We start from the raw sequence: 13,211 nt of genomic DNA, 5'->3' as shown, positions 1-13,211 counted from the left end.
ATGTAGTATAATTGAAAATGATCAGGTGTACCCACTGTCTTGTATTTTACAATGTATTCCACGATGGGCATCCCACCATCATCCTGTTTGACCAGTCCCAGCCTGTAGGCTTTGCCTACTCCCCTCTGACCGTGAACTGTAGGGGGACTAGGTTCTCCTACAGGGAAAAGAGACATTCATTAGAAGTTGAATAATTTTTATCTACTTTGAAGTCTAGGTCAAATTTACTGGTACTCAAGTTGAGTCTTTTTGATTTACTTAAGTTGTGTTACAGTCAGCAAATTCAAAACATAAGTGGACTCTAATCCACATCTCTGCATGAAAGTATTTTCAGAATATATATTATATTATTATAGAATATAAGTTATTAAATGGTAAATGATACACAGATCAGGCATAACATTGCCTGTTTAATACTGAGTAGGTCCCCCTTGTGCCTCCAGAACAGATCTGAACATTCAAGGCATTGGCTCCACAAGCTCTCTGAAGGTGCCCTGTGTATCTTTGTGAGGTGTGGCTTCCGTGGATCAAATCAATAAGTCTTAGGTGCCAATTACCCAGTTGTCCAATTCACAGGTGGGTTCTTTCTTAAAGCATTTTTGGTAGATACTATCGACTGCATACCAGGAACACCCAGGCAAGACCTGCAGTTATACCTGGAGATATTCTTACCCAGTTGCCTTGTCATAATAATTGGACCCTTGTCAAAATAGCTCAAATGCTTGCCGTATTTTCCTACTTCCACACATCACCTTCAAGAACTGACTGTTCACTTGCTGAATAACATTGATCGATACAAGTGTAGATAAGCAATGCCTTTCACTTCACCTAATGTTATGGCTGATTGGTGCAAAGTGATTTACAGTTATATCGCTCAAATGTATATATTAATTGTATTTACTCATCACTTTTCAAATATAAAGTCATTCTTACTGTTACAGTTTCTCATCATTTTACAATCATCTACCCCTCCATTTTACAGATGTCTACCATCTGTTGTAGTAGCATTATATTAGAATCATTTTAAACATTTATCTGCTGCAAAATAAGTTTATATGACTTAAATGATTTTACTTTTGAACCATACTGTACTGTATTTTAAAAATATTATAAAATGAATATTTACATATGTATCAGGGTATATTCAAAACAAACTGTCAAACACATTTTTTTTTTACATCATTTTTGTTCTGAACATTCAATATCATCTAGTGAAATTAGGGTTGATAATGCTCTCTTGGGCTGCCAGCATCACGAAACCCACAATCTTAAATAATGGGTCATAACATTAAACAGCTACGCCTCTTGGTGGTCCCATCTAAATTGGTTCCATTAAGTATGAAGTCGAGAAAATACCCACATTAGGCACAGAAAAACTCATTGTAATGTAATTCATCATGAAATCATATCATATTTCTCACCCTGGGCCACAACTAGACTGGAGCCTTGACAATAAATCATCATTTTAACACATCTGTGTTACTCACGGATGGGTAATGTCTGAAAGGTCTCTGTGTGGCTGTACTCCCCTTGACCTTTTCCATTCACAGCAGCCACTCTGACCTCATAGGTCGTGTTGGGCTCCAGGCTAGTCAGGAGAACCATTGCTGAGACAGAGAAAGAAAAAGACTCAAGTCAGTGTAAAATAAATGAAGCGCCTCAAAACTACTTCAGTGTTTATTCTTCTGTGAGTTCTTTCATTGCTCTTTCTTTCCTTGATTTATCTTATTTATACTTATTTTCTGGAATAATGTTCTGAACTGCAAATCAGAACTGCAACTTTTTGGAAAACCGGTCCCATTGTAAACAGTCAAACATGGTGCTGGTTCCATGATGGTGATGAGATACTGAGATAACCCAACTGAGATACTGTGGTGGGACCATAAATTGGTAATTAATGCTCAAAAGTCCTCCCCTTGGGATGAATTAAAGCTATTGTACAACAGGCAGTGGGCCAAAACACCTCCTCAACAATGTAAAAGACCTTCAGTTATACATAAGCATTTAGTTGCAGGTGTTGCTGCTGAAGTTGACAACCAGTTAGTAAGTTTAGGTGGTTTTACATTTTCATACTTCTGTTGCTTTTAATAAATTAAAAAAATGGTAATTTATTTCATTATTATTAGTGGTATTAATTATTATTAAAACTATGCTTCTCCACGTTTATCTTGTCCTAGATTTCGTATGAGGATCTAAACCATGTAGTGTGCCAAAAAAGAAGAAAGGCGCCAATTCTTTTTCACAGCCTTGTACAAGCCAGCATTTCCATGACCGACAGCTTAGCCTGCTGTTTATTCCGCTCCCTCCCCTTGCAATAATCTGACAGTATCTATTGTGCAGATTTGCTGTGAGCTACACATGTTAATGGTGCAATCAAACGACAAGCTGCTAATAATGGCTCAACTCTCAATGGGGACTGTCAGCCCGGGCTAACACTAACGTCATCCCATTGTGTCACACAGCACAACAAATCCCGCACTCACGTAGGGATCATATTTACTACACACATCAAGGTGTGAAATGTAATTCCATCTCTGTTTGTAGCTTAGAGCTACTCAGTGGTGTGTCAAAGCTGAAAAGCCCACTTGTAGACACAAAGCTAGACACACACAAATACACACACACACACACACACACACACACACCCCACTGCTCTAACCCAAACGGTAACAGATGAAGGTATTTCATATTTAGCCAATATAACCAATTAACCTTTGATGGCGTTCAGCACACTTTCTCTGCAAGGTATTTGTTTAGATAGTAAATTAATTTCTTGATTTCAAAAACTCACACGGATGCAATGTGAAGGCATTTCAGAAATGTTACTTTTTAAACCCAAAGTAATAAATGCAATAAGCAGCCAGAACACTAGACACTACAACATGAATAAAGCTTTGAAAATGCGCTTTTCTTAGAAGTTTCTCATATTTAGTGGTCTCCTCGTGAACTCTCAACAGTCCCTGCTTTCATTTCGACTTCTATTAACATAGCTTTGTGTTTCCCAGCCTGAGAGCCCTGAGGGACTGCTATTCAAAGTTCCAGCGTATAACTTAGCATCGGTGAAGGCTGTTGTTTGTTCCCTGTAATGCTGGTGCTTTTCATGTTCCGCAAGTAAACTTTATTTAAAGGCTTTGTTCAATGTTCCGCAAAATGGCACGTCATTGTACAGAAAGATAATTGCCAACCCAACATTCAGGCAAAAGCAGTTTAATGAAGAAAACTGTTCCAACTCCCTGCTGGAGCCATTTTCTACCACCACTTACCAAATACAATGGCCGAGACAGGATAAATCATTTGCACTACTTCCTGTCTCAAGCTCAATGTGCTCATTTTGGGGAAGAGATAATGACTGTTGTGCAGGACATGGCCATTGCTGAAAACACACTATGTTAATTCAATGTTCTGTTTATATTTTGCTTTGCTTTAAAATGAACACAAAAACAAAACTCAAACTTAAACAATCATTATAAAAAAAGGCAGGGAATGCAGAAATATCCTGTATATGTAAAATGTAAAATATGTAAACTTTTGATTTGCTATACTGTTTCAATGCAAGTAATTACACATCAAGTCATTCATTAATTTTACTTTTGATTTACATTGGATTCTAAACATAATTTAATATTTACTGTTACATATGCATTCAACATTACAAAGTATAGCAAAGTAACCAAGCAAACCTAATTTAAGGTGCGTAAGGTGGCTTCTATCTTACATGGCCCAACAACTGAAATCTGTCAACAGAATTTACCTGCTGCACAATTTAAGGTGGAAAGAAAAAGTCAAAAAAGCTGGCAAACAACAAGCCAACAAAACATCGTAAGCCCAGCAGACCTACAAAACCGTCTGCGAATTACTACATTACTAAACAACTAGAGTGAATTGACTAGACCACTCTTATTTAAATCCATTGCACAACATTTGATGCGTCCATTATTATGCCCTTATCAATACATTTTAAATCAATAACTGCTAATTAATTGGCTCTTCATTACTACACTGCAACAGAGTGATATAACTAAGCACCACTGAACATAAAACGTTATAGCATAAACATTAAAGATTAGGCTAATACAAATTGTTTTATAGCAGAAGTGATGTGACAAAGAGGACTGGGCATTATTTAGCAACCGTTCTTAAGAAGATATTTCTTCTTAAAACCTACTTAGACAGTTGTCACAAAGATTCTGGCATTCGCCAATGTTTTCTTATTAAGCATTTATTCATATTTGATCCATCATTATAGGGCAAAACATGTTTGTGAACAATTCTGTGGTTTATAAACACATCATGGCTCTAAAGAAAATTTCAAAATCATGAATTCAATAAGCCTTGCACTAAACCAGTCTCTAGAAAATGTTACAACCCCTCTTTACCATGAGACAGACTATTCAGCTGTGGCTTTGAGGCAAGTGGCAAGAACAGCAATACTATTGAATAAAAAAAATGTTTTGGAAAATGATCAGTGCTTTAAGCACCAACTACTGGCTTCACTAAACCAACAAGGATTTTGAACTTTGACAGGATTTCTCAGCTTGTTTCATTTCTGATCTTAGATTTTTGGACTTCTAAGGATTAACAAGAGAGTCTGCTGCTGTTGGTAAACAGTGTGGTGGTGCTGTCTTGAGAAAGTGTCAGGTTAAGTCTTAGAAGAGTGCACTAAATGGCAAACAAAAGACAGCATTTCACTGCCAGCACAGATGTACACTCCAAATATGACTTCAAAATAAAGCCACACAACAGCCCCAAAGCTCTTCAAAGCCAGATGACTGACATTTAATCCTGCCGTCTGATATAAAAGGTACCCTGCAGCTGTCCAAGACTGCATGAAAGCTGTGTAGTACTTCACTGTGTTTTTCAGTGGTGTGTCCACAGCTGTCACATCACTTCTTTTGCAAAGAACACCCCAAAAAAACATCTCCCAACCAGAAGATGAGCTTTTTATTTTTGCTTTGACACTTTACTGACCTACCAACCTGAATAAAGTCTTTTAACTCCCAGAGGATATATAGGACACTACATTCCACCTTTTTTAATTACAACTGCTAACTATTAATAATTATTAATTATTAATAATTAACTTATTTTTAAGTTAATAAGTGGAACAAGAGTCCAGCAACAGGTCTGATGCTATTAACAGTTATGACACTCACTCTGCACACCATGCGACCTCACCATCCTCCACTCTCCACTCTGGTCTTTGTAGTTGACAATATAGTGGCCAATGGGTACGCCACCGTGAGAGTCAGGCTTCATGAAGGTGACTGTAGCGATGCGCTGGGACACAGAGGCGAAACGCACAGAATACGGGTTCGACGGGACATCTGTAATTAGGAACATAAGAAATATCGTTATGAGAACAGTCCACACAATATTTTAAAAACGGGCATGCCTTCAATGCTGTCGTCCTTCGACAGACAGGATGATTCTATTAAAGACACTGATATATAACCTATTAGTTTAACCTGAAATTCCATAAGGCTGTACTATCAAGTGCTTGCCAGGTGGTTTAGACAATCATCTTGACTCATCTTCACAACCTCGTAACTCCGGATAGGAGTCACGTATAAGCTGGCAATGAGATGCAATTGAAAGGGAGGGTTCTATAGATGCAGTAAATGTTTGAACCGAATTTTATTACAACAAAGATATTAATAGAAACATCAAGAAATATTGTGTTTGACGCGCTGCCACGCCCATAGACTCCAGAGGGTTAAGTAGTTAAAATAACAGCTTCAAAATGTTGATGGTACATCGACTTTCAATAGGGGGAATTGTGGAACACAGCTACTGCTTTATGTAACTTGGAGCATGCACAAGACCTCTTCTGAAAACTGCCCACAAAGGGCGAGTTGTATTAAAGGCAGAGGTAAAGGTGCATTACACGTCGCTAACTGTAGAGGGAACCCAGAAGCACATAAAACAATTCTGGCATAATACAGATTTACAAATCATGATGAATAAGGAAAAAATGACTTGAGTATTTGACTTATAAGGTAGGAGACTTTTCATACACTTATGAGCCAAAACATGGTAACAATACAGCTCCTTGTACAAGACATCTAAAGGTGCCTTGTGGCATCTCAATGTTAGCAGCGGATCTTTTAAAGCAGTATTATGAAATGTTTCTTGCTCCTGGGCTCCCCCTATAGTTGGGAGAAGTAATTTGTGCTTTGAGCCACCACTAAGACACACTCTACAGATGCACTTCTGGATAAACTGAGGAATACAGAACTCTTAAAGTACAGTCACAGTCTTAAAGTAAATGAAGCATGTGGACAGTCATGGAAGAAGTACATGGTGGGCTTGTTCTGGCCGCCTCACCAGAGCTACATAGAGCAGTTGCTGAGCGAGTGAAACTAACAGAGACATCATTGTTCAGTGGAGAATTACAAGAACTTTGAGCTGTTATTTTAAGGTAATAAGCCTACGTAAAGATGCTTTAAGTGCTGTAAGTTACAAGGCGGAGCACTCGTTAACTTTTAGGCCAATTTGTCCCAGTAATTGACATGCAGCATTGTTGCGAGAGAGGTTATGTAAATTGAGCACACCTGAACATGTGCATACAAATGAATGATGGCACACTTGGATGAAAGGAGTAAAAAAAAAAAAAAATGTTCTCAAACATACATTTACCCGTACACAAGCGCACACACTCTTTCACACAGCACAGATAAAAGACGGGGCCATTATATTTATCAGCACTCTGCTCAATCCTGTTATCACACTTCCCTTTATCAGGCTAGGCCACAGGGGCTCAGCAAATCAAAAGAAGCGCGTACTGCCCTGCACAGTCAAACACACACACTCGCGCGCAAGTGCGCGTCTGTATTCCTGTCTTTGTGAGCAATATCCATTGACTTCTGCTTTGCTAAAGCTACTCTGTCTATTCATAACAAACCATAACCTTGCACTAAACCGCAGGAATCAAAAGGAAGCAGTTTTGCTGCTTTAAGTGTTTAAAGGGCATATATCCATATTTATGATATTTTATGACCTTTGTAAGAGTTTATGTCTTTTTACACAATACTTTTTACAACCTTTATTTACCTCCTAAGAATTAATCAGGCTGGGTTATTATTGTACCAGATATAAGACTGATCTAAATAATCTAAATATAATCTGAAAGGACATGCTTTGCGCATGCATTTCTGGATGCATGACTGACATGGTACAGTAACATTGCAGGATTTTACACAAATATAACTTACAAATTTAACAGTTCTGCAAAAATAACATAATACAGCATTTCTAGCCCAGAGCAGCAATAATTGAGACACAATTCCACACTTTTACAATTAAATGGAGCATAAAAATGATTTTAAAGCTGTTACTTAAAAGTAAAACATGCTACATAGTGTTCCTTTCAAAAGCAGTAAAAACAGTATTACACCTTCTGTGTGATTGGGTGGAGCCAAACCACTGTAGGTGGGGAAAAAAGGACATTACAGTAACAGTGAATAGCTTTTAGACGGTACAAAGAGGGGAGCAAACTGTACAAATTTAACAATGTTTATGTCAAAAAGGCTCAAAAATGGCCTTTAAAGAAAGGTTACATGTTATAAAAAAGGGGGGAAAAGGCAAGTTTTTAGCATTTCAGGGGCATTTTTCCCCATAAGCCTAAATGTCAATCTCTCCACTCCCTAGAACACCAGCCAACAGCCTTAAATGCTTTCTTTTCTTAAAAAAAAGCCCCTCTTCTTACCTTAACTACTGGTTACAGCTGGTTTTACATCTTAATATCGTCTCATTTCATTCCCTTCCTTTCACACCGGCCGTGACTACAATTGCAGGGGAACAATTCTACAAAGAGCCATCAGTAAATTATTCAGGTCCCTTTTTCCATGAATCATAAAGCCCCTTTTTCTGATTGCACTAAGTGTTAGCTTAAAAGGCTAAACCAGAGCTTGCAAACAGTTTCATCAGAGATCCTGTCCTGCTCACTCGCTCAGTTAGCACTGAGCTAAGCAGTGAGCTTTGCCTCACAGACAGCTCCTGGTCGTGGTTGGTAGCCTCAGAGGTCACTTTCTTTTATGTTCTGCTTTTGAGAGTGATGGAGTGTGTATTGGCAAGAATTTGGATATATGTATCACAATGCAAGATGTATGATTTAATATATTGGAATATATTGTAATACTGTAAGCAAGACAATATATTGTTATATTTTATAAAATCTGAGTAGAAGAATATTGATATTTTCTTACACCCCTAATGTTCAAAATGACATTTTACAAAACTGCCCAAAACATTCTGATTAGGCCAATGTATGTCAGAGAAGTGAGCAACAATGTTTAATGGAAAAAGCTTGATGTGTCTTAATATGTTAAAACAAGGACATATTATGCTGGTTTGCCGGACATACAGTGGGGAGAACAAGTATTTGATACACTGCTGATTTTTCAGGTTTTCCCACTTGCAAAGCATGTAGAAGACTGTAATTTTTATCATAGGTACTCTTCAACTGTGAGTGATGGAATCTAAAACAAAAATCCAGAAAAATACATTGTATGATTTTTAAATAATTAATTTCCATTTTATTGTGGGAAATAAGTATTTGATCATCTATCAACCAGTAAGAATTTTGGCTCTCACAGACATGTTACTTCTTCTTTAAGAAGCCCTCCTGTTCTCCACTCATTACCTGTATTAACTGCACCAGTTTGAACTCGTTACCTGTATAAAAGACACCTGTCCACACACTCAATCAGTCAGACTCCAGCATCTCCACAATGCCCAAGACCAGAGAGCTTTGTAAGGACATCAGGGATAAAATTGTAGACCTGCACAAGGCTGGGATGGGCTACAGGACAATAGGCAAGCAGCTTGGTGAGAAGGCAACAACTGTTGGTGCAATTATTAGAAAATGGAAGAAATGCAAAATAACGGATAATCTCCCTCGGTCTGGGGCGCCATGCAAGATCTCACCTCGCGGAGCATCAATGATCTTGAGGAAGGTGAGGAATGAGCCCAGAATTACACGGCAGGACCTGGTCAATGACCTGAATAGAGCTGGGACCACAGTCTCAAAGAAAACAATCAGTAACACTCTACGCCGTCAAGGATTAAAATCCTGCAGTGCACGCAAGGTGCCCTTCCTCAAGTCAACGCATGTCAAAGCCCGTCTGAAGTTTGCAAATGACCATCTGAATGATCCAGAGGAGGAATGGGAGAAGGTCATGTGGTCTGATGAGACAAAAATAGAACTTTTTGGTTTAAACTCCACTCGTCATGCTTGGAGGAAGAAGAATGATGAGTACAACCCCAAGAACACCATCCCAACCGTGAAGCATGGCGGTGGAAACATCATTCTTTGGGGATGCTTTTCTGCAAAGGGGACAGGACGACTGCACCGTATTGTGGGAAGGATGGATGGGGTCATGTATCGTGAGATTTTGGCCAACAACCTCCTTCCCTCAGTAAGAGCACTGAAGATGGGTCGTGGCTGGGTCTTCTAGCATGATATCGACCCAAAACACACAGCCAGGGCAACTAAAGAGTGGCTCCGTAGGAAACATCTTAAGGTCCTGGAGTGGCCTAGCCAGTCTCCAGACCTGAATCCAATAGAAAATCTTTGGAGGGAGCTTAAAGTCCGTGTGGCCCAGCGACAGCCACGAAACCTGAAGGCTCTGGAGGAGATCTGTATGGAGGAGTGGGCCAAAATCCCTGCTGCAGTGTGTGCAAACCTTGTCAAGAACTACAGGAAACGTCTCATCTCTGTAATTGCAAACAAAGGTTTCTGTACCAAATATGAAGTTTCTTTTTCTGGTGTATCAAATACTTATTTCCCACAATAAAATGGAAATTAATTATTTAAAAATCATACAATGTATTTTTCTGGATTTTTGTTTTAGATTCCATCACTCACAGTTGAAGAGTACCTATGACAAAAATTACAGTCTTCTACATGCTTTGCAAGTGGGAAAACCTGAAAAATCAGCAGTGTATCAAATACTTGTTCTCCCCACTGTAGATCAAGCCTAGTCTTGCACAACATTAAAGTGCTAAATCACCACTGAAAAGGCTGCAGAACCGGCCCATAGACAGGGTGACAAGTTTTAAGCAGATTTCCAAGCAGTGTTTTCCATTCATTCCTGAAGACATATGCTTGTGCTATACGGCATGAAAATATCACTCACTATGTGTAGGACATATTATGGCAGGATCTTTAATAGCTCTTAGCAGAGCAGTTTTGACTGCTTTGTTAGCTCTACATGGCTATAACCCTAAGAGTTCAGCAAGGACAGCCAGAGCAAGCTTAATGAGGACTGGATTTGCCCAGTTCTCCATGAGCGGCTCCATGAGGACAGTGCCACTTTGCTACTTTATTTTAAACTTCTCTATTAAACATCTCTATTAAAAATAAACATTTTCCACCTCCGCAGTCTTTTATGTGCATGACACAGGTAAAAATATAAGGCTATAAAGCTAATAAGGAATACCATCAATATGATAAACATGAGTGGGGGGCGGGGTTTGGGGGGCTGATCTTTTCATCAGAGTACATAGTCCATATTTTGCCAGTTGCTACTGCTCTGCACGAGGTCACAGACCCTGCAGTACGGGTCTTTCTTTACACATTTGAGGAATGTGTAAAAAATGACATGCCTCATGGGGGATGCAGAGAAAAGACTTAACACCACTAACCGGATACCGCCCTCAAGAGTACATCACTCAGCCCAGTACAGTGAGTATCAGAGTGAACGAACACCGCTAATGTCCTCTGAGCTCCACAATGTTGTTTTGCAGAGGAATTAATGGACTATCACAGTTAGTACTTGGCGTTCAACAAAGAATTAAAGAAGGTTGATTGAAAGCAACATCATAAAAGCACTGAAGGATGATATGTTTGGCAATTTGCTTGGAAAGGTAAATGTGTAATCTAAGCCTGTCCTCGATCGGTGCATCTAATATCATCATGTCATATCAGAATATTATGACCACCAACATATTAGTGGGAATCACCACTCTTGGCTCAGATGGTACTAGTGAGGCACTAGCCATGGCATGGACTTAGGAATTAGGTGCTTGATGGTTTAGTTGAGCATCATTCATCAGCTAAAAACAGTTCCTTCTCACTATGCATGCCTATTTTACATTAAAGTATGCTTGTCCTAGGAATGTCTATGCTCACTGTACTGTATATGCATATCTTTGTCTATTACTATTATTTCTGCACACTGCGAGAAACCGCTGACACACTTGCAGCGGCATTACTCAGCAGGACACGTGGAAATGTTTGATTCTGTTTTAAATCGTCAACTTTGAAGAGAAATCATTCCCGGCATGGCGGACATGTGTCAGAAGAGAGATGAGACCGTTCCTAATTTCATGGCCTCCAGAGCTTTCTTTTAAAGCTAGACTTTTAATTAAGTTTCCAGCCTGAACCCAGCATGATGCCTCTCATGTTACGCCTTGGCTGATAGGCTTAATATATTGCATCTCTGTGTGTACATCCGTATGTATCTGTTTCTAATTGTGTCTGAGTGCACACTTTGTGTGGGAGAATGTTTCCTGTTCCTGTTAGTGTTTATGTGGTACAGATGAAGGAAGAGAGCAAAAGAGCACAAAGTAATTTGGTCTGGACCTCTCCACAGTGAATGAGGCAGTGTTACTGTAAATTACCTAGCACTCTGGTAAATCAAACAGCAGATAAGCTTGGGCCAAATAAGCAGCAGGCAGCTCTGGAGTATTATTATTGGAAATGCAGGTAATTTGAAAGGAATATAAAAAGCATGTGATAAAGTTGAGATGGCTTAGATTAAAAAAAAAAAAAAAAAAAGCCTAGATAAGTTATTTTCACTTGAAATATTTCCCAAGGCTTAATCTGGGCCAAAAAATGCAATTTGCAAGATGTTCACTTTGATAAATACTCAATGGTTACACCTTTAGTAGCCCTACTTCTCCTAGAGCCTTTTAGATATGCACTTATATATGCCTGCATTTACTGACTACTGTTCTGGTAAGTACAAAATAACGATTCACCTTGTGCCTCAATTTTCCTATTTACCCATATATTTACTTTAGGCACTGTTTTTACTACCTAATGCTCAAATTCTTTTAATATCACCCCAAATCAAACAGTACTGTTTGAAAGTCATCAAATTGTAACACTGAAATCTGCTGTTTATTGCAAACATCATAAAGCTACAATCACACTATGCTTCTGTAGGCAGATTTGGCACAAGGAGCAATTTCGCATTGCCAACCTCCGGAGAAAAAACTTGCATTGGTGAACTCGGGTCATGGGTGACTCACATCCTCATCCGACAACGCACCTGCTCTGACTGTGCTGACCTTTGAACAATCAGCCCAGCTCTGAAGACCCAAAACGGAAATGATAATGTTTCTTCCCCATTGGCTTTAAATAATCTAACACAGTCAGGACATTGCATTATCAGTTTTCTGTGATGTTACTGTTCAGTGTAGGTGAGAGCCAGAACCAGTCCACGTCCATTTCACAAAGCGATGCAAATTTCTAGTGTGACCGCAGCCTAATGCAAATGCAAACATAGGAATAGTAGTTATTAAAAGACAATCTTACAATCTAAATTACATTTTAGATAATGCTCCTTCTAGTGGCAGATTTTAAAAGTCAACTACATTTAAATATCTAGCATTTACACATTTAGCCTGCAATAGCATACCTTCATTGTGTGATCTGATGTCATTAGGTGTATTTCTGGTGGGGTAGAAGAGTGTTTGAGTACATTGTCAAAAGTGAAAGTGGGCAAAAGGTGAGTTATGTTTTAAAAGGTATATTGTATGTAAAATACAGGGTTAATAAATCTAATCTAATTTTGTTTTTGTTGTTGAAAATATAACCATTTATATTGGTTGTTACCATTTACATTGCAATCAGCAAATGATTGCTCACGGCAGGATTGAAGCATGATAGCCATTGTCTGAATGTTCAGGTTAAGTGTGAATTTAAAATTGCTCAATTTTTAAAAATTGCCCAAATTTGTATCAGTCAACACTTAAAGGTCCAATAACAATATTGAAAAGTGTTACACTACAGTAGTATAATAATAATAATACATTTTTACTACTCTTATCTCTACTTTGGAACCGTTTAAATAAATAATGACTTACAAGATTTTTAGATGGTACCAAACATGGTGCCAAAGTATACTCAGCTCAGAAATTTTAAAAAATGCTTGGCAATTGACAAGTTAAAAAGACACAGACAGACTTCCTCTCCTAAACTTCAC

At 38.6% G+C, this 13,211-nt stretch overlaps 1 protein-coding gene across 3 annotated transcripts in view; it reads right to left on the bottom strand.

Annotated features, from left to right (window-relative positions):
• LOC140535650 (neural cell adhesion molecule 2-like) overlaps window positions 1–13,211 on the bottom strand; it is a 315,959-nt gene that overhangs the window by 27,295 nt on the left and 275,453 nt on the right. For all 3 annotated transcript variants that reach the window (XM_072657056.1, XM_072657059.1, XM_072657058.1), the window contains exons 12-14: window positions 5,154–5,324; window positions 1,488–1,607; window positions 36–157 (exon numbers count right to left, since the gene is read on the bottom strand). In XM_072657056.1, coding sequence (XP_072513157.1) covers window positions 36–157; window positions 1,488–1,607; window positions 5,154–5,324 — 413 coding nt within the window. The remainder of the gene's footprint in view (window positions 1–35; window positions 158–1,487; window positions 1,608–5,153; window positions 5,325–13,211) is intronic.

The sequence above is a fragment of the Salminus brasiliensis genome, chromosome 15 (genome assembly GCF_030463535.1).
Source record: "Salminus brasiliensis chromosome 15, fSalBra1.hap2, whole genome shotgun sequence".
In the NCBI taxonomy this organism is placed as follows: Eukaryota; Metazoa; Chordata; class Actinopteri; order Characiformes; family Bryconidae; genus Salminus; species Salminus brasiliensis.
The sequence above is the reverse complement of the archived record's forward strand: the minus strand, read 5'-3'. Positions and strand labels throughout refer to the sequence as shown.